Source organism: Pipistrellus hanaki (assembly GCF_964339955.1).
Source record: "Pipistrellus hanaki genome assembly, chromosome: 20".
NCBI classification, from domain to species: Eukaryota; Metazoa; Chordata; class Mammalia; order Chiroptera; family Vespertilionidae; genus Pipistrellus; species Pipistrellus hanaki.
In genome coordinates, this window is record NC_140522.1 from 6,652,739 (window position 1) to 6,673,041 (window position 20,303).

General features: G+C 39.3%; 1 protein-coding gene across 2 annotated transcripts in view; it reads right to left on the bottom strand.

Annotated features, from left to right (window-relative positions):
- SPATA17 (spermatogenesis associated 17) overlaps positions 1 to 20,303 on the bottom strand; it is a 165,422-nt gene that overhangs the window by 109,595 nt on the left and 35,524 nt on the right. For both annotated transcript variants that reach the window (XR_014793608.1, XM_084868954.1), the window contains exon 9: positions 17,399 to 17,522. Coding sequence is in view for 1 of the 2 variants with exons in the window: in XM_084868954.1 (XP_084725080.1) it covers positions 17,399 to 17,522 (124 nt within the window). In the remaining variant the exon portion in view is untranslated. The remainder of the gene's footprint in view (positions 1 to 17,398; positions 17,523 to 20,303) is intronic.

The following is a 20,303-nucleotide window of genomic DNA, read 5'->3' on the forward strand; positions in this document are numbered from 1 at the left end:
AGTCATGAAACTGAAACAGAGAGGAGCGAAAATCAACAAAACCAAAAGCTGGTTCTTTGAAAAGATCAGTAAAATCGATAAAGACTTAGCCAGGCTAAGTGAGAAAAAAGAGAGAAGTCACAAATTAGTCACAGTTACTAAGAGAGATGGGTGGTCATTACTGGTGCCGTGCACTTTAACTAAAAGGCTAAGTAAAGAAGGAACAGTGGACTGCACATTTGATAACTAAGGTGAACTGGACTGACCACTTAGAAGACAGCCCAACAAAACTCACACCATGAGAAACACATAATCTGAATAGGCCCATATCTATTTAAAAAATCAACTCAGTAATTAATAACCTTTCCAAACAGGCTTTGATTCTTTCTAGTGAATTCTACCAAACAAGGGAGAAATGATACTGTTCCAGAAAACGGAAGCTTCCTCTGGGAAGCACTTCCGAACTTCCTCTGTTTCGTCATCTAGAAGATGGAGATGCCCACCCCGGCCAGTGTTGCTTAGTGGTTAGAGCATGGGCCTGCTCACTGAAGGGTTGCTGGTCCGATTGCTGGTCAAGGTCACATACCTGGGTTGCAGAGTCAATCCCTGGCCCAGGTCAGGGTGTTTGTGGGAGGCAACCAATCCATGTCTGTCTCTCTCTCTCTCTCCCTCTCTCTCTCCCTCCTCCCTCATTTCCACTCTCTCTAAAACAAACAAACAAACAAACAAACAAAAAACTTCGGGTGAAGATTAGCAACAACAAAAAAGTAATTAGCTAGAAAAAAATTCACCTTAGAACTAATGCATTGCCTGGTAAGTGGCAGCTGGGGGATTTTCCTTTCCAAGACAATGACTAACTTTTTTTAAAAAAAATAAAATATATTTTAATGATTTTCCACAGAGAGGAAGGGAGATAGTTAGAAACATCGATGAGATAGAAACATCGATCAGGTGCCTCCTGCGCACCCCCTACTAGGGATGTGCCAGCAACCAAGGAACATGCCCCTAACTGGAATCCATCTGGGACCCTTCAATCTGCAGGCCGACGCTCTATCCACTGAGCCAAACCGGTTTTGGCGACAATGACTAACGTTTGAAGCACTGAGAGACTACGTCTTCCCTCCACTTTTCCTGACCTTGTCTACATCTGAGATTTGGGGGGTGGGATTTATGATAACTTCTTGGTGAGCTGAGAGCCTTAGCATACCACGTCTTATTCACTTTCTAATTACTTCCCAAAGAAGCAAACACTGTGACACAATACACCGGATCATTTAAAAGGCATAGGTGGCCCGGCCAGTGTGGTTCAGTTGGTTGAGCATTGTTTCATGCACCAGGAGGTCACTGGTTCAATTCCTGGTCAGGGCACATGCCTGGGTTTCGAGTTTGATCCCCAGTAGGGGAAGTGCAGAAGGCAGCCGATAGGTGTTTCTCTCTCACCAATATTTCTCTCCCTCTCTCCAGTCTCTCTCTCTCTTCCTTCATCTATCACTAAAGTCAATAAGAACATTTTTTAAAAAAGGAATAGCAAACTAAAATGAAGGGCAATTTTCTGCTTATTTTAATGGCTTTGGAAGTGCAAATCTTACCCTGGGAATCAACTAGTCATTAAACCTTAAAATACACAGTCATATTGCCTTGCCTTCATAAAAGTCAGTGCGTCTCCTTCTGTAGCCTATCATTTTCATCAAATATTGTTTTCTACTTGTTGGTTTATTCTTTCACTGTGAAAACATGTATGATGATGTTTGGTATAAAAATCAAGAAATTAGTTTCGCGGCAGGGAGTCTGCTAACAACACCGTTTTAATCTTATCCTTCAAGCAGAGGCAGAAAACATATTAATTGCAACTTAATTTATGCAACAAATATTTCATTTTAATTATGCTTAATTTCTGTCAAGCTATAAAAATGTCAATAGTTCTGACACAATTTTTTTAAGTGAAAGAATTAAAATCAAACGCTGCTTCTGAAAGAAATTATGAAAGATTTCTAATTACTGCTGACGTTTTTGAAAAAATTAAAAAAAAAAAAAAAGCACTACTCCAGTGGCCCCAAAATAACATCTGGGAATGTGTGAACTTGAAGCTTTATTACCCGATATTTGTAATTCCTAGTAATATACATGCCTCATTAACAGGATGAAATTCTCACGGGGAGGATTTTCTGTTTTTAATTCACAGGATAGATCAGTGACTGTCATTGACTGGTGGTGCCTTGTCGCCACAGAGAGGTTTTTGTTAATTCCGCTCAGGGAAACAGAGACAAGAGTAAGTGAGACTGACGACTGCTGATACATTGCGTTGAACAAAAGAACATTTACCAGGAACAGGGGGGAAAGAAAAACTGGCCAACCACCAAGGCTGAGCGGCATGAATTATATTCAGCAAAACATTAGCAAGCTCTTGCCCTGGCCAGTGTGGCTCAACTGCCTGGGCATTATCCCATGTGCCTGAGAGGTTGCTGGTATGATTCTGCAGGGTCCCGGTAGGTATGAGAGGCAACATTTCACTCTCACATGGATGTTTCTCTCCATCCCCCTCTCCTTTCCTCTCTTTCTAAGAATCAATTAAAAAAAAATTCTTTTTAAAGTTATTAAGCTCTTAGGATAGGGGTGTCGAACTCAATCAGAGAAGGGGCCAAAATCTAAAATCCAGCCTAAATCGCGGGCCGAATGGTTTACTGAACAGTCATAAACTGACAATGTCATAAACTGACAGCGGAGTGCAGTGATGACAGAGCGGTGCGGGCCACATTGCAAGGCCTGGCGGGCTGGATTTGGCCCGAGGGCCTTGTGTTTGACACATGTGTCTTAGGAGGTAGAAATTCTCCCCAAACATTGTCACACATAAACAGGCTACCTCCTCCCAGAAAGCCTTCATCTTCGGATGGAAATGCCAGCTCCCAGCATTGAGCATAGGCCCACAATCACGCTCCGCCCAGCCCTGGTCCAGCGTCTGTTTTGCATCAGGTACTCCCAGTGTGAGCCCCCTCACTGGATGGTCAGCCTCCTGGGGGCAGGACCCTGGCCCTCTGTGTTACATCCACCCTCTCCCACATTCATTTGAGAGTGAATAAAATTGTTCTGGGTGTTCTGTGTTTAGAAACATCACTATTATTTCAAAATCCTCTTTTGTGAAAGGTGTATAGACCCGTATTTTAAAATCATTTGTTGGGAAAGCTTCTAGTTTTAAGCTGGCCGAGCCATTCATTTCCTGCCTTATCCTCAGAAATGCACTCTCCCGCCCCTGCCCCGAACTTGGAGGATAATAAACATCTACAAAAGGGCATCTGCAGGAATACCAGGAAACAGCAGTGACCCCAAATCATGATCAATGTCCCCCAGATGAGGAGGGGTAGCATCCCAGACTTAAAAAGGGAGAACAAGCCCTAGACGGTTTGGCTCAGTAGATCGAGCACTGGCCTGCAGACCAAGGGGTCCCAGGTTCGATTCAGGTCAAGGGCACATACCTTGTTCGCAGGCTCCTTCCAGGCCAGGGCCCTGGTCAGGATTTGTGCAAGAGGCAACCAATCGATGTGTTGGTTTCACATCAATGTTTCTCTCTGTCTTTTCCTCTCTCTTTCCCTCTCCATAAATAAAAAAAGAAAAGAAAAGGGATAACAGACCAATGAAATTCCATCCTGTTCTTCTTTCCTAAGCCCAGGATGCTCAGCACTGGGATTGAACTGGAAGGTTAGAGTTGGAAGTGGCCTCTGGGATAAAGGACCTTTCCTGAAAGTTGAGGGGTGGGGGGGCTGTGAAGAGTATACCACCCAGGATCACAAATCTCTGAACATAGTTACCTTAACTGGGTACATGTTTTACTTGGTAAAAATAGAGTAAAAAAAAGAAATAATTAGTGCACCAAAATGTGTACTATTTCCCTTAGATTTAAATTTTCTTTCTACTAGGACACTCTAATTAACTGCATCGCTCTCAGGAATTGATGCCCTCTTCTTTATAGTTTTTATAAAATACCTAAACACGTAATTGCTCATTTTTAAAAACATTTTGCTTTCATTTTTTTTTACATTTGACATCTCTAACAATGCTTCCCATAAGCAAGTCTACATAATAAAACATATAAAAATGCAAATGAGATAGTCAACAGAAACTAATGTATTTTATAATGCCAACTCCTTTTATAAGCTTTGAGAAAATTATATGCACATTCACTAGTCTATGTACAATATTTAATGTCTATATCTGAACCCAAATTACTAAAGATGATGATCTATTTTTCTGAACTCATGTCCTTTTCCCAAACTAAATCAAATGAAGAAAGCGATGGGAATTTCCTCTCAAGCTATTTCATACATGGATGCCCCTGAACTTTACTGAGTCTAAACTCCAAAACATGTGCAGGTAAATCACTTTGGTATTCAAAACACTAAGGAATGTTTATTTGCTGTTGCCATTAAGAGCACAATTTATTGCAGAACATTCAAATCTAAGTGCTAATTTATTTAAACTCTATAAATGAAAGGCTATTAAAATTTGAGGATACTGACATTTGATAGATAAGAATTTCATCTCAATTTTTTTTAATACGTTCTTTCATTATTATTTTTGAACAATATAAAATTTTTGCAAGATTAAGAGGACAGGAAAATAGAACAACTTAAATGATTATGGCCTTCTGAAATTCTATGTTTGGCGTGGTCAGACAGTAGAGGGGGAAATAACTCTTGAATAAAGTTCAATTCAACTATGTATGTATTTTTAATTATACCAACTTTGCTACACATAAGAATTTATAAAAAACAAAGTTAAAAATAAGTATGTCTCATCATGGTCAATAGATAATAATGGTTACCAATTAGTTGATATCTCTTTTTAAATTGTACTTTAAAACTAAACCAATAATATGTGATGTCCATAGTAAATGAACTATATTCAATTAATACATAAAAATACTTGAGAAACTTTGGCTGGTAAAGTAGGTTAACCACTCCTGTAATATTATTTCCTCTCCTATTTTATTGAAGAAACTCTTTTTATAAGAGATATTAGAGGTCCGGTGCACTGATTAGTGCACTGGTGGGGTCCCTCGGCCTGGCTTGCACCCTCTAGCCATCCAGGACCCCTCAAGAGATGTTGGAGTGCCATTTTCAGCCCAATACCCATAGGCCAGGCTGAGGGACCCCACTGGTGCATGAATCTGTGCACTGGGCCTGTAGTATACATATAAGATCTTTGGTTAATCTTTTCCCACCCTTTCCCCTCCCTGCTTTCCTCTGAGTTTCATCAGTCTGTACCATGTTTCCAGCCCGTGCATTGATCATCTGCCCTCTGGTGGTCAGTGTGTGTCATAACTACCAGTTGAACAGTCAAATAGTCATGGTCAAATGGTCAAATGGTCGCTTAGGCTTTTATATATATAGATAACATAAATTCAATATAAGAAAGAATATAAAAAAGTATAAAAGTAATAAGTTCTAAGAAGTTCAGATTTGGCGCGGATGCAACAGCCTAAAATAATTTACTAGTGTATTCACATGCTGTGTAGTCATTAGCAACTTGAAGGTTAATATAAATGATGAATAGAAAACATCTCTGAATTAAACTTGATAAATTAAAAGTGTTTCAAACAAATCAAAATCTTACAGAGGTAATTCACAGTTTCTTTTGAACAAATAATAACCAGAGTGGTCTTGATTTTATTCAATACTACTGAATAAAATTTTGACAATATATCTTCACTTTACTTAAAAAAAAGAAAAAGTATTGAAAAGCCACATTAAAACTTTATCATTAAAACTTTACTTTATAATATTAATATGCTAGACTGAAATAATTATAACTGTAGATCCTTTAATGCAAACATTATTTAGCAATGTACTTTAGGACATTCATGCGTAATACTTTATGTATCTCTTATGTTGACATATGTTTAGGTAACGTAGACGATGACATAGGTTTTGGTCACCAGTGACACTTCTAGAAACCCATTAGTTTCCAGGAGCTTGGAAGTTAATGGCTAACGTATTTCAATTAGTGTCGTCTGCTCTCCAACTCTCCGGTTAGGGCCTATCCAAATTTTCAAAACTGTTAATGTGATTTAGGGGGTATTAACCTCACACAATGTTCCATTAAGCTCTTATTCATCACCGGGGCTAGTTCATTAGCCTTGGACGAATCTTCTCTTCCAAGAATCTCACATTTAGAGCCCTGGTGAAAACTCCTTTTTGTCTCTGCCATCAATGGCTTGTGGGACTGGCTTAGGGTTCTGGGAGGCAAATTGCGAACAACAAGCTACCACCTTTGAAGTCCTCATGGGCGGAGGGGAAGAGGTCATCACTAGAGGGCCTGGGACTCAGTTACCCCAGCGGATCTTCTGAGGTTTTCAAATGGCAGAACATTCTCAGTCTAAGTAAATTGCTCTGAAATTCCTCCTTACTTCCTTAAATTCCTTTTAAAACTTTCAGTTAAAGATGACATCCAAATGTAAGGGAAAAGAGGTAAATCATGAAAAAGGTTTTCAGTGGATGATAACACACATGGCAAACACTTCAACAATTTTAAAGACTACATTCTGAAAACTTAGGATTCCTAAGAGGTCAAACCTCCAAGTACCCACTAATTCGTTGCCCTATTAGAACATACTGATATATCTATGCTTAGATGCTTAAGCATATACAACATTATGCGCATAGTTTTTTAAGAGCTAAATTATTTTTAATATATTTTTGTTTTATTTTGGAGAGGAATGGAGGGGGAGAGAGAGATAGAAACACCAATGATGAGAGAGAATAATTGATGGGCTGCCTTCTGCACACCCCCTACTAGGGATTGAGCCCACAACCCGGGCATATTCCCTGACTGGGAATTGCACTGTGACCTCCTGGTTCATAGATCAATATTCAACTACCTAGGCATGCCAGCCGGGCCAGAGCTAAATTATTTTTAACAACTTCCAGCTCAAATATTCTATAGAGACACAATTCCCAGTAAGTCTTCGGAACATCTGGAAAGAATTTACAAAATCTTAGAAACGGGCATGCAGGAGGAAAAAGTAGGTTTAAAGAGCTAGTTGAGATAATAAAGCATAATTATTGATCATCTAGACTTTAGCAGTGATTAGCTTTATTTTCTAGTCTGTAAAATGGGAGGAAATGACAGTATCAACATCCCAGGTGAGTCCTGAGTATGATATAGGACTTTGGTCTCAGTGCTTCCAGATGTTTGGCTTAATCCAAGATGTAGACATCTTACAAAAGGATGCTGAATGAAAAACAGGCATCTCTGCTCCCCTAATAGTAAACTACCACCTATGTATTTATCTCATAGAAACTCGAGCTGGAATTTCAGTCACTAGCCACCAGCCGGGATAGCACGTGGAGCTACACCTACACTTGAGAAACATGCTGTTTGACATGACTATGCTTTACTGCTCCCTGGAGCAGGACTGACACACTGTATCCACTTTCATTTTGGGGGTCTTTTCATTCCCTTTCTCCCACTTGATCCGCTGATATCCCTAATAAAAAGTGTTTTCTTTCTTTTAAAAAAAATATATTTTATTGATTTTTTTTTTTACAGAGAGGAAGGGAGAGGAATTGAGAATTAGAAACATCAATGAAAGAGAAACATCCATCAGCTGTCTCCTGCACACTCCCTACTGGGGATGTGCCCTCAACCAAAGTACATGCCCCTGACTGGAATCGAACCCTGGACCCTTCAGTCCACAGGCCGATGCTCTATCCACTGAGCCTAACTGGTTAGGGCGAAAGGTGTTTTCTTATAAAATAGCCTGTGCAAGCCCTGTTCCCAGACTGGAATATTTTAAAACATACACACACAAAACAACAACAACAGTCTAAGCTTTAGGGAAAAAACCAATTACAGAAACAGCATTAAAAACGCCAAGCACCAGGCAGAAGCAATTCTGGATCAGTTTAAAAAAGTGATTGATGAGACTCTAATCCAAGCTGAAGGACCAGTTTCACGAAGAGCTGCGACCATTCCGCACACTTCATTAGCTGCCATAATTAGCCTGGTGTTGCAATTTGTCAGAACTGGTGGGGACAATTTTCCTTGGAATGCAAACATCAAAAACACAGGGCCTCTCAGACTTCCGAAGGGGCTGGTGAGAGGCTTTTTCTGGCCTCTGTTAACAAAAAGATTAATTATTGCTGATGGGAGGCTGGGCGGTCATTGTCACTCTGTCCATGTGCATTACTTTTAGCATTAGAGGTAGGACGTGGGTGACACCATGCCACCCCATCAAGCGGCCTCATGTTGGAGCACAGAGTCGCTTTTAATATCCGGGGCGTTTCTGATGGGTTTTTCTTCCTGTCTGCAGGGTCCAAGACTCACACCTAACCTATATAATAAAAGGCTAATATGCAAATAGATCAAATGGCAGAACGACCAGTTGCTATGACATGTGCTGGCCAGCAGGGGGCATGTGAAGAACATGCAGGGCATCAGCTGAGGTGGGATGATGGAGCAGGTGAGCGGGGGCACCAGACCAAGGTGGGTGCCAGTCGCTGTCATTGGGGCAAGCCTCTGGTTTTTACTGAAAATTCTTTGCTCCTGCATGCCGTGGCCCTGCCCAGCACTTGCACCTGCTGCCGGCCCTCATCACTCCTGAGGACTTCTCCATCTCCCCCTGTTCCTGTGGGGTGATCAGGGCAGCAGCCACCACTTCCACCTTCTGATGGCTTTCACCCGCTGCCGGCACCAACCCAAATTGCTCTGTGTGGGAGCAGTGACAGCAGGAGCAAGTCTGCTGGCAGACAGAAGACTGGGCCACGGCAGGAGGGGCGAGGCAGGGGTACAGAGGATGGGCTAAGACCTGCCCCTGTGCCTACTGAAGCCTCACTGCCCACAGTTCCTTTCAAGGTGCACAAATTTGTGCACTGGACCCCTATTTCATTGATATCAGGATTTTCCAACAGCCTCCAACACATTGAGAAGTTAGGTCAGTGTACTTTGCCTGAAATTTTAGCTTCTTCCTTCCTTAACTGTGCAGATCAGCAAAAGAGTGGTTCCGTATATTTCTATGATCAAGACATCTTTCAAATACGTTTATAAATCTTCCAAGACCACATGTGTTCAACAATCTATGAAGCTACATTCATGTCACCTGTATTTATGAATAGAGGAATGTCATCTCAAGCCTGGATGAAGGGGATATACTTTGATTTTCCACAATATAAATTCATGAAATCTAATGAAGAGGGATGGAAGGAAAGGGACTCTTACTTCGTTTTTCTTACAACAAAACTGATTTAGTCCTTTGGCTGTAGGCTGAGTTTACCCAAAATCAATAGTGTAATAGCTATATGCAGTGTCATTAAAATTTTTGCCAAACTCTCTTAATTTTTAATCCCCTTGGCTGTATCATTATTTAATTATTTGCTTTAAGATAATTACTGCTAAGCCCAAACTATGTTTTTGTGTTTTTTTTAAATCTCGTTCCTTGAACTGACCTGAAAACTGGAAGCAATAATTTAGTGATACGTGGAGGGAGGAGCCACAGCTGAAGAAACTGGTATTGTTTTCAAATCCATTTCATAGCAGAGAAAAAGTGTTAAAGTGAAAAAAAAAAAAACAATATCAGAGGACAATGCTTGTCTGAGTTTCCAGGGGTGGGAATTTTCCACAGATTCCACCACAATCAAGTCATTTTTACCTCAAACAACTGGACAAATATGTCACTTAGAAATGGGTTGGCCAATGGAAATACAATGTGGAAGTATCTTATGTAATTTACATTTTCGAGTAGTCATGTTAGAAATAGAAAGGAGAAATAGGTGAAATTAATTGGATGGGAATAAAATATTTTAACCCAATAAATCCAATTTACTGTCAAGATGTGGGGATGTTTACAGGTTCTTTTGTTGAGCACAACTTCGAAACATCTCATAATCTCATGACTAGATAAGAGTATCTACAGTTTTTGGAAACACATCTGTTTTGACTGTTGGATGAAGAGAGTTTCACATACCATCTTGGTTGTTTCTTTCTAAATTAGCATGAATGACTCTCAAAGATGCCCCAAAATCCTGAATGGAGGCATGCATATTCCTTTATGGTAGTGTGCCTCAGAGCCGGAGCCTTTTCAGAGAATGGTTGGGACAAAATGAGAGCAGAATATGAAATGAAAGGTCCTGAAGGTAAGGAGTCAATTTTAAGTACAAGTTTTAAAATACTTGGGAGAAATGTGAAACCATGGCTGGGACATCACAAGGAGTTCACTCACAGACTGGATTACCTGGAGAATTTTATTGTTATGATTCAATGCACTCTAGCCATATTATGCACGGTGCTGAGAAGTCACACATCCTTCTGAACAAGCTCTTACTCTGGAAAATGAGATTAGAGGGAGATCATTAAACCGACTCTCTAATTCTGGAGGAAGTGCTTCTGCAGGCTGAAGTGGAAAATGACAATCTGTTCATGTCTGCACAGGCGGAAATCTCTCTACACCCAGGGACATTCCCAATCTCTGCTGAAGTTCACTTCTGCTTCAGTGTCCCTAACATGACACATGGGTTTAGAACTCTCCGCTGTCACAGTCTGTATCAATGATGCAGATTCCAAAACTCAGAACTTCAATGGTTTAAGGACAAAAAAATAAAAGGACAGGAGTTCAAACTAGAGATTTGTAGAAAACTTTTATACACCCTAACTCCAACCATTGCTATCTGACAAAGCAAATCATTGGTGTTCTAATTCCATTGGACACTACATACCTTAGTAAATTGTTATTTTTAAGATTTGAGTCCATTAGAACAAAAGGTTGAAATTAAATTCATGTCAAAGGTAGGAGTACTGCCATATGGAAGGCCTATCCCAACATTTCAACTTATTACTCAAGTGCAACCAGGGTGGTGTTTTCATTGAAATTTATTTTTATATAAATTCTATAGTTGCAAAAATTTGGATTCACTCCCACATCTTTATAAAGCAGACATTTGAGGGTAATAACTATAAACAAAAATTTTAGAAAAATTGTTACATTTTTCTTCACTGTTAAACTAAAAAATTAGTTTCCAATAAAATTGATGGCATGCAAATGCTATTTTGCATTTGTATATTTGCACTTTTTTCTTCTTGAGAGAAGGTCGATGGTTTCAATTAGATTTTTTTAAGAGTCAGATGTCAGAAAAGATATCAGATTATTAATCTGAAGTCTTAACATCAATTCCGAAGAAAAGAGCAGTCTCTTCGTTTAAACTAAAAAAGCCACATTGCCACTCTTGTATTTTTAGTCAAACTTCCCATATAACATAAATACAAGACCTGAGGTTGGCAAAGGGAAGTCAAACCACGTGACTAAGTTGGAGAAAAGCAGACACCTGACTTACATTGGTGACCTGGTGAGTCTGTGTGGCTGGCCAGGTCTTGGGGGCAGACATCCAAGCCCACAACCATGGAACACGCCCTTGTAATGGATCCTTTGTCTTAAGTCACTCTGTCTCACCTCACCATGCTTCCACAGAGAAAATAACCACAGGGCAGAGCATCACTTTGACATGCAAATTTCAGTATTTATTTCTCCTTCCTACCCCATCTGATGATGCCTTTCCTCTATGTGGGTGTGTGCACAGCTGAGCAGAAAGGACTAATGAGCTCAATGGGCAAAGACAGACAGATCTTGAGTGTATGCAGTAGACAGACGTACGTCAGTTATTGTGATCTGAAGGCAACTAACTTTTTGACTATAATGTTTATAAATAAAAACAAGTTACACTGTCATCCTATGAGGTCAAGACATATAATAACAATAGAAATGATTATTTATTTGCCAAAAATTAAAAGTACATATAGGAAAGAGGGAAAACCTGAAAAGAAGTGTCTTCCTTTGCTTTGAGTAATAGACTTTACTGAGGCAGTATTTTATGCTCCATTGTACCGGTAGCAGAAAGAAGCTTTCTTAAACTATGTAATCAAAAATCAATCTTTAAATTTACCAATGATTATTTTAATACTACTAAGTGGTAACTTTATATTAATACATGGGCTAGTCTAGCTGGCATGGCTCAGTGTCTGAGCATCACCTATGAACCAGGAGGTCATGGTTCGATTCTTAGTCAGAGAACATGCCTAGGTTGCTGGCTTGATCCCCAGTGTGGGCATGCAGGAAGCAGCCAATCAATGATTGTCTTTCATCACTGATGTTTCTATCTCTCTCTTTCCCTCTCCCTTCCTCTCTGAAATCAGTGAAAATATATTTTAAAAAATACACGGGGTACATTCTTGGATGATTTTCTTCATAGAATACCAAATACTGAACATTTAATATTTAAACATCTCCCAATCGACAAAATCATACAACTTCATATCCTTTTTTTTTTCTTTATATCAGCATCTATGTCTATTACAGATCAGTAAGATGAGAGTTTGGAAGTCAAAGCATGAAAAATTTTTATCAGTAATGTCTTGGAGTGAAAAGAAATAAGTACATATGTTAGCTAAAAATATACCTAATATATCCCCTCATCTTTTTTTTTTCTGGAATACTTTTAGAATTTTTACTATACATTGAAATTTAGGTCATACTAGCTGTATGTATGGAAACTTACTTTCAAAACTGAGTATACATTTTATATATCACATCCTGTACTACCTTAATTTATGCTGTTAGGACCAGAAAGTATATTCATACTTGCAGATTAGATTGCTTCCACCCTTTAGACATTATTTATGCATATTAAATGTCAACATGAAAATGACAGATGATTTCTGCATTCAATTAGAAGAACAATATACGCGGTCTCAAAAATCATAGAAGAGAGAAAGTCAGCAAAGTTTCGGCTCCAAACAAAAATAGTTTCAAATTCCACTTAGTTCTTTTGGAAAATGCTGTTTTGAAGGAAATGCTTTTGCCTTTTTTCAGGGTTTGTAGGCTTTAGCAATATAAATGAACTAGTACTGATTAAGTCGACAAATAAAAAGGAGGCAATTTTCTTAAATAGTACACACGACATAAAAGCAAAGGAAAAAGTATATTGCAAATGCTATTTGTTCTTCATCATTGCTATCATAAAGGTCAGCCTGACACAGGGTACTAGGTTGGTGAGCTACAAAGAAATTTGGACAGATATGCCTCCAGCCTTCCAATGATGAATCATTTGGTTCATAAAGGAACATACTCAGAAAGAGTACAGAGTTAAAGTTATAAAACACCGAATGAATGCACATAAAATATATTTTATGTACCCTAAGAAAAATTAATTTTGGACTTGGATCCAATTTTTAAAATTTTTAAGAATTGGTTTTAACCAAAGCCAGTTTGGCTCAGTGGACAGAGTGTCGGCCTGTGGACTGAAGGGTCCCAGGTTCGATTCTGGTCAAGGGCATGGACCTTTGTTGCGGGCACATCCCCAGTCGGGGGTGTGCAGGAGGCAGCTGATCAATGTTTCAATGAATCATTGATTGGTTGCCTCCTACACGCCCTCTATTGAAAATCAGGCCTGCAACCTGGGCATGTGCCCTGACCGGAATCGAACCATGGTTCATAGGTTGACACAACCACTGAGCCACACTGGCCAGGTTGTGAAATGCAATTTTTATATCAGCATTTAACTTGTTTAAATACGAAACCTGCCAGCTGCATCTAACTTCACTTGGGGGAGGATCTCTGAAGGAAGCAGAGGGAGGAAACTGGTCTGTCTCCTAGCATCTGGCGTAAGTGAGTCAGTCACTGTGTGGATGGGAGGGATTTGGAAGATACTGGGTGTCGGGAGGAGAGATGAATTCTGTGTTGAGCATAATCGGTGTGAGCTGTTGCAGGGATAAGCAAAGAAATCAATTGTAAGAGTAACACAGCCAAGTTTTCCCCCTCTCTAATGCTGCTTACAGGCAAGTTGCACGATTAAATGAAGAAGGTAGGCAAAGCAAGGCATTTGTAATACAACAGACAAATGACAAGGCCTCGCTGGTGAGACAGCATAATAAGGACCATCTAATTTTCTCCTTAAAATCCATTTATTCTCCAAAGCCCTCGATCATCATCAAGGGAGCACATTTTTCAACCAAGGAATTACAGAGGAGGAGAATTAGATTTTATTAAATATTCCAATTGTGGTGAGCAAAACCCTCACAAATAGCTCTTGGAATAGATTTAATAAGAAAGTAAGGTCAATATTTGTATCCTTCCAGCCAACATTGTGAAATATTTCGACTAATTTTGTGCCTTGATAGTATGTTATCAATATCCTTAAGGTTGTTAGCTGCCTTGGTTTATCAAGTGATCACCATTTAGTTAGTTAATTATCTGATATTACATATTTGTTCCACTTTTAACATGCTAGCAGATCTAAATGTTCCCCTATAGCATGTAATCTTATAGCAGCCACATAAAAAGTAACTTGCAAATTAATGCAGAGTTAATAACACGATTACCAACCTGCCACTTATACAACAGAAGTTACAAGTTGTAGCAATATGGCTTCTAGCATCTTTTTTAGGATGACTATAAATGTCTAGTGAAGTAGCTCTGTGAAGAATATCTTTACGAGAAGATATGCTGCCTTTAGGCATAATTGGGAAAATATTCAGTTAAGTATGTTAAATTGAATTAAACCCACAATATTAATTTTCATGACGGAACAATTTCTTCAAATGAATGCTCAAGCAGAAAGCCCAGAAATGGGAAATTTAGCTGGTTGTTATTTTGGATTTGCAATAAAGCAGAGAAGAGCCGAATCCGGTTTGGCTCAGTGGATGGAGCGTCAGCCTGCGGACTGAAGGGTCCTAGGTTCGATTCCGGTCAAAGGCATGTACCTTGGTTGTGGGCACATCCCCAGTGGGAGCTGTGCAGTCTGCAGGCCGACGCTCTATCCACTGAGCCAAACCGATTCTGGCATCAAAGCCACTTTTAACATATTGAAAATTACTACACAATGTAAGAAATCTATCAGAAGCAAGACAGCGATTACAAAGCAAAGGTTGTATAAACATATTCATCTCAACAGTTCACATTTAACCATTCTATAGGTCACATATTTTTTTCTACCAACAATATGCCAATATTCGGCTCTGTGCAATGTTCTAAAGATCATAATAAACTAGGCAGAGTATATATAAATATTACATGCAAATACAAATGGACCTATTGATTTATAATAAAAATTATATAAATGTATACTTTTCCTGAAACCCACTGACTTCAAGAAGTCTGACGCCAGGGTAATAAAAGGGAGGAAATGAAAGAATCTCAGTCCCTGATGTATTAGCGAGAGAGAAAAAAGAAAGAAAGAAAGAAAGAAAGAAAGAAAAAAAAAGCCCTCCAACTGAATATTGCATTCCTGCAGGCCATCCTCATAAGCAAAATATTTTCCCTCAATTACACCCAATTATTTAACTGTTTACACTCACTAATGAAATGAAACAACACAAAACAAACAACTGCAAGGGGCTGTTTATCAGCGAGTGCATAATCATCTATCAACAGTACGGGGAAGATTCTTAAAATTCCGTGGAGCTGGCCTGTTGAAACAGAGAGGCATATTTTATCGCAATCAGGGCACAGAGGTAAGATCGCCCCTCACCGGGGCCCGTGGCTCCGCGTACAGTGCAGCCCTAATGATGCCCACACGCCGCGCGGGCGCATCCATTACCATCATCATAATCACGGTCGTTAGGCTGCACGCTCATTACTACCGGGGTCCCGGTGACAGCGGATTCAATCACCGGGGTGCAGCAGGCAAGCAGCCCAGGCCCCACCCAAGTCCCTGCAGCCGGCGATGTGCCACATTAAACCTCTGATACGTTCCGCATCCCCCTCCATTCCCCGGGCCCCGGGCGGGAAAGGTCAGCTTTATGTTCTGTGCAATATGCTTAGGCCCTCCAAATTAATCCTCTGGAGGACTGGCTGTTTTTATGCTTTGGAGCTTATCGATTGATTCTTGTTTAGGACTCAAATGCGCGTGGACATACCAAAACAAAGCACACACACACAAAAAAGGCTGCTCTAGCGGTGTCGTTCACCAATAATAAAGCGGGTCAACATCAGTCTCTTCCCGGGTTTTGCGAGCAAAGGAAAAGATAAACAGTCCCATTGAAGTCAGTTGTCTAAAGTGAATATAAAAGCTAATTCCAGTCAAGATAGAGGGGCCCAGACCATCACTTGTGCACTGGTTAACACAAGCACAGGTAAGTGCTTTGACAATCAAAAGAATGTTGATAGCATACGGAGCTTTTAATTGTCCAAGTCTTTTACATCTACCCAAATAGATTAAATTAATAGTGATCAGTGTAGTCCCCTTATTAAGTTTCATTTCTATTTTAAATAGTGAAATATATATTTTTTAAAAAGATTATTTGAAAATTTTAATCTCTCTGCTTAAAGAAGGTAGGAGAATAAGTTCTTTGTGTAGTAGACAATCTTCAACCATGATGAAAAGGCTGAAGAACAGGAACCAAAAATACTTAATTGAGCTGTTTCTTGGCTGAAAGCAATCTATTGTGCTCAACTACATCATACGTGCATTTACAAGGTTTCAATAGTCCGTCTTCACTACTCCAGCCTTTTCCTTCTTTAGCTTTTTTAATGTCACAACTCCCTAAAACTGTCTTGAGTCAATTAAAAATGAATAAATTGTGGCCTCCAATTTCTGAGCTCAAGAAACGAAGTTATATATATATATATATATATATATATATATATATATATATATATATATAGGCCTGATTTTAGCAGTTTATGGGGTACAACAAGTCTCACCCAAATCACTTAATATCAAATTGAAATAAAAGTATTTTTAATAATTCTAAGGTTTACATATCAATAATAGAATGACAACTTCAGTGTTGTGCAGGTTATACAGCTACAGAGAGGGATAATTTATTTAATACCGTTATTTGAAGAGATCAGAAGGAAGGTGGGAAGAAGTAGGAAAGGAAGGGAGAAAATAAAGGGAGGGGAGGAGAGAAAAGAGAAATTTAAGTTTGCATTTAGTGTTTTTCTACGTGGTTTTCTGTTGGGTTAAGTAGACTAATGATTTATTAAAATTTAAAGAATTCCTATACATTTCTTGCTTATTTTCGGGGCCTACAAGAACAATTACTCATCATTAATTTTTAACTATATATACATTCTAAAAGTATATAAGGGCACACAATGACTCCCCAAAAACAACAATACCCAAATAAATTATTTTTATTTTTAGTGAGTATCAAAAAATCTCTACATTTCCATGAACTGCTGACTTAAGTTAGATCCGGGCATATTCTTGGAATATGTCAGGATGCATGAAGTGAATCTGTTGTAGAAAGCCAACAAGAACCAGATTCTTTTAGGAATAGACATTTGCATAAGGATCTTTGTTTTTCTGAAGCAGCTTAATGTCCAAGGGTGAATAATTTGTATTTTTTAATGTATTAATTGCAATTTATATTTGTTGTCTATTTTAGCCTGTTAAAGGGGACACTATTTTTTTTTTTTAATGTTGTGTCAACTTACCTTGCCACCAATCCACTTAGCAGGATTTTCATCTCTGAAACGGTGACCGGAACCATACTTGCTTGATAAATGCATTGATGGAACGTATTTTCTATTCTTATGGTAGGAAGAGAATGGCAAAAATCTGAAAGAGCAGTAAGGTGATATTCTTCATTGGATTTCTAGAGACGTTTGATTAAATAAATAAAAATTTAGCCTGGCTGATGTGGCTCAGTGTTTGAGCATCAACCCATGAACCAAAAGGTCACAGGTTCTATTCTCAGTCATGAGACACGCCTGGGTTATGGGCTCGATCCCCAGTAGGGGGCATGCCTTGGCTTTTACAAACACGCCATTACGTGAATGTCTGGGCAGTTGGAGAACGATTGGTAGAAGTCTCAGAAAGCAAAATTTAAAAACAGATAGATACAGAGTCAGTAAAGCATTAAACAGACTGTCACATTACAGAGGGAAGGTTAGGGAGAGGTGGGGTAGATAAGAGATCAACTGAAGGACTTGTATGCATGCATATAAGCATAACCAATGGACACAAAACACTGGGGGTGAGGGCATGTATGGGAGTGGGGTGCGTGGGGGGCAATGGTAAGATATGTACACATATAATACCTTAATAAAAAAAATAAAAAAATAAAAAAACCAAAAACCAAAACAAAACAGCCAATTAGCTTCAGGGAAAATGGGACCATTGCAAATATACAGTCTTTATGCACTGAGAATTAACATACCTCATCTTTTTTTTCCCAAATAAGGAAAATTACACTTACCATTTTTTTTTCTGATAACTCTCTTTCATTTCCCCCCATTTTTCTAGGCACTTACAATTCTAGATTCTCCTCCAACCCATTTATTTCACTGCCAGATAATTCACACTGACAAATTATGAACCCCAATTGCCTTTTGGGTCAAGCCTGCATTCTTCAGCCCGGCTGTCAGGCTGCCCAGCATGCACTGGGTCAGTTTACCCTCCTACCCCTCCTTCTCTGTCCCAGTTTTATGATGTGTTGGTCTGCATACACTAAAAGCGTATGGAATATTCTCAGGAAGTATTCCAAAATGTCTATGATGTTGGTATTATATATCTATTTTTAAATATATATATTTTATTTAATTTTTACAGAGAGGAAGGGAGCGGGATAGAGAGCTAGAAACATCGATGAGAAAGAAACATTGACCAGCTGCCTCCTGCACATCCCCTACCAGGGATGTGCCCACAACCAAGGTACATGCCCTTGACCAGAATCGAACCTGGGACCTTTCAGTCCGCAGACTGACGCTTTATCCACTGAGCCAAACCGTTTTCAGCGATGTTATACATCTTAAACATATCAATACTTAGAGGTCTGTAATAACGAAATTCCACTATTCCGTGGTCATTTATTTAAGACAAAAAAACAAACATTCTATTTTCAAGGCAACAGGGGACAACAAAAGAGCAATCATCACCATACAACTAACAAAGGGATCCTTTGTAGACAAATTCTAGAACTTCTTAATGATACACAAGCTGATTATCTGTATCCCCAGTGTTCTAAAGCACCAGAACTTCATTAGAGGAAAATTAAGCTGGAAGAATGAAGGCAGCCCTTTGCAGATTTCCGCTGGAAATTGGCTGGGAAAGGCAGAAGTCTGGATCAAAAGAGGGTAATCATGCTAACGGTGCCCCGAGCATCGCATGGGCAATGCGATTTGCACACTAACTACCTCTCCCATTACCGCTTGTTTGGAGTGTTCTGTGTTAATGGGATTAGCTAACCTAGTATTTTAACTTAAAAAGGCTCTGCTGATTAATAAATGCGGCACACTGTGCCAGTAATTAAAACAAATGGGAGCGTTACAAATAAAAAAGTTGAAATGTTACGGAAACACTCTCTGAAAACATATGATAATGCCTATTTACCATAATACAATAACCGTTCGGAAAACACGTAGATTGCAGAGGGCTAAAGTGTTTGAAGAATCACATGAGTCAAAAAAAGTTTTGAGGCGTGTTGAACTTCCTTATCACTATTCTTTGTTAATAAACAGAACCGGTCTCTTTTCTATACACTACATTCAAAAAAAAATTTTTTTTTCTGTTAATCCTCAATCGAGGGTGATTTTCCCATTGGTTTTTAGAGAGAATGGAAGGGAGAGGGAGAAAAAGAAGAAACCCTAATGTGAGAGAAACACATCCATTGGTTGCCTCTGATTGGGGTTGGGGATCGAACCTGAAACTCAGGTATGTGCCCTTGACCAGAAGGAATCAGACTTGAGACCAGAAGGGCTATATTTTAAATTAAGTTCTTAATTGGAATTCTAGATATTTTGCTTAATAACTTTGATGCCATAGCGACCAGTTAATCACACAAATGCATAGCCACATGCAGAAGGTGCAACTGTGAATGGAGAGATATTTAAAAGGCAGAAAGGAGAGTCTGAGGACCAATATGACGCTGGAGAAGAACAGAAAAGCTCACATGTCCCTACCCTGGGTTGAGTGTTGGGCCTGCAATTCACACTTAAAACAAGAAGCAGGCCGTGGCCTGTTTGGCTTAATGGATAGAGTGCCGGCCTGCAAAATGAAGGGTCCTGGGTTCCATTCTGGCTAAGGGCACGTGCCCGGGTTGCATGCTTGATCCCAAGTAGGGGGCATGCAGGAGGCAGCCAATCAATGATTCTCTCTCATCAATGATGTTTCTCTCTCTCTCTCTCTCCCTCTCCCTTCCTCTCTCAGAAATAAATAAAAACTTATTTAATAAATGTCAGAGCTTCTCATAAAAATTACTTGACAGTTATGTACAAGTTGCTGATGTAACATCCTGACTTCATAAACACAGACCTAGGAATGAGGAAAACCATGTCTTCAAGAGACAAAAGAAAGAGGGATCTGTTTCTTTAGGATCAAGAACAAACAAATAAAGCTTTG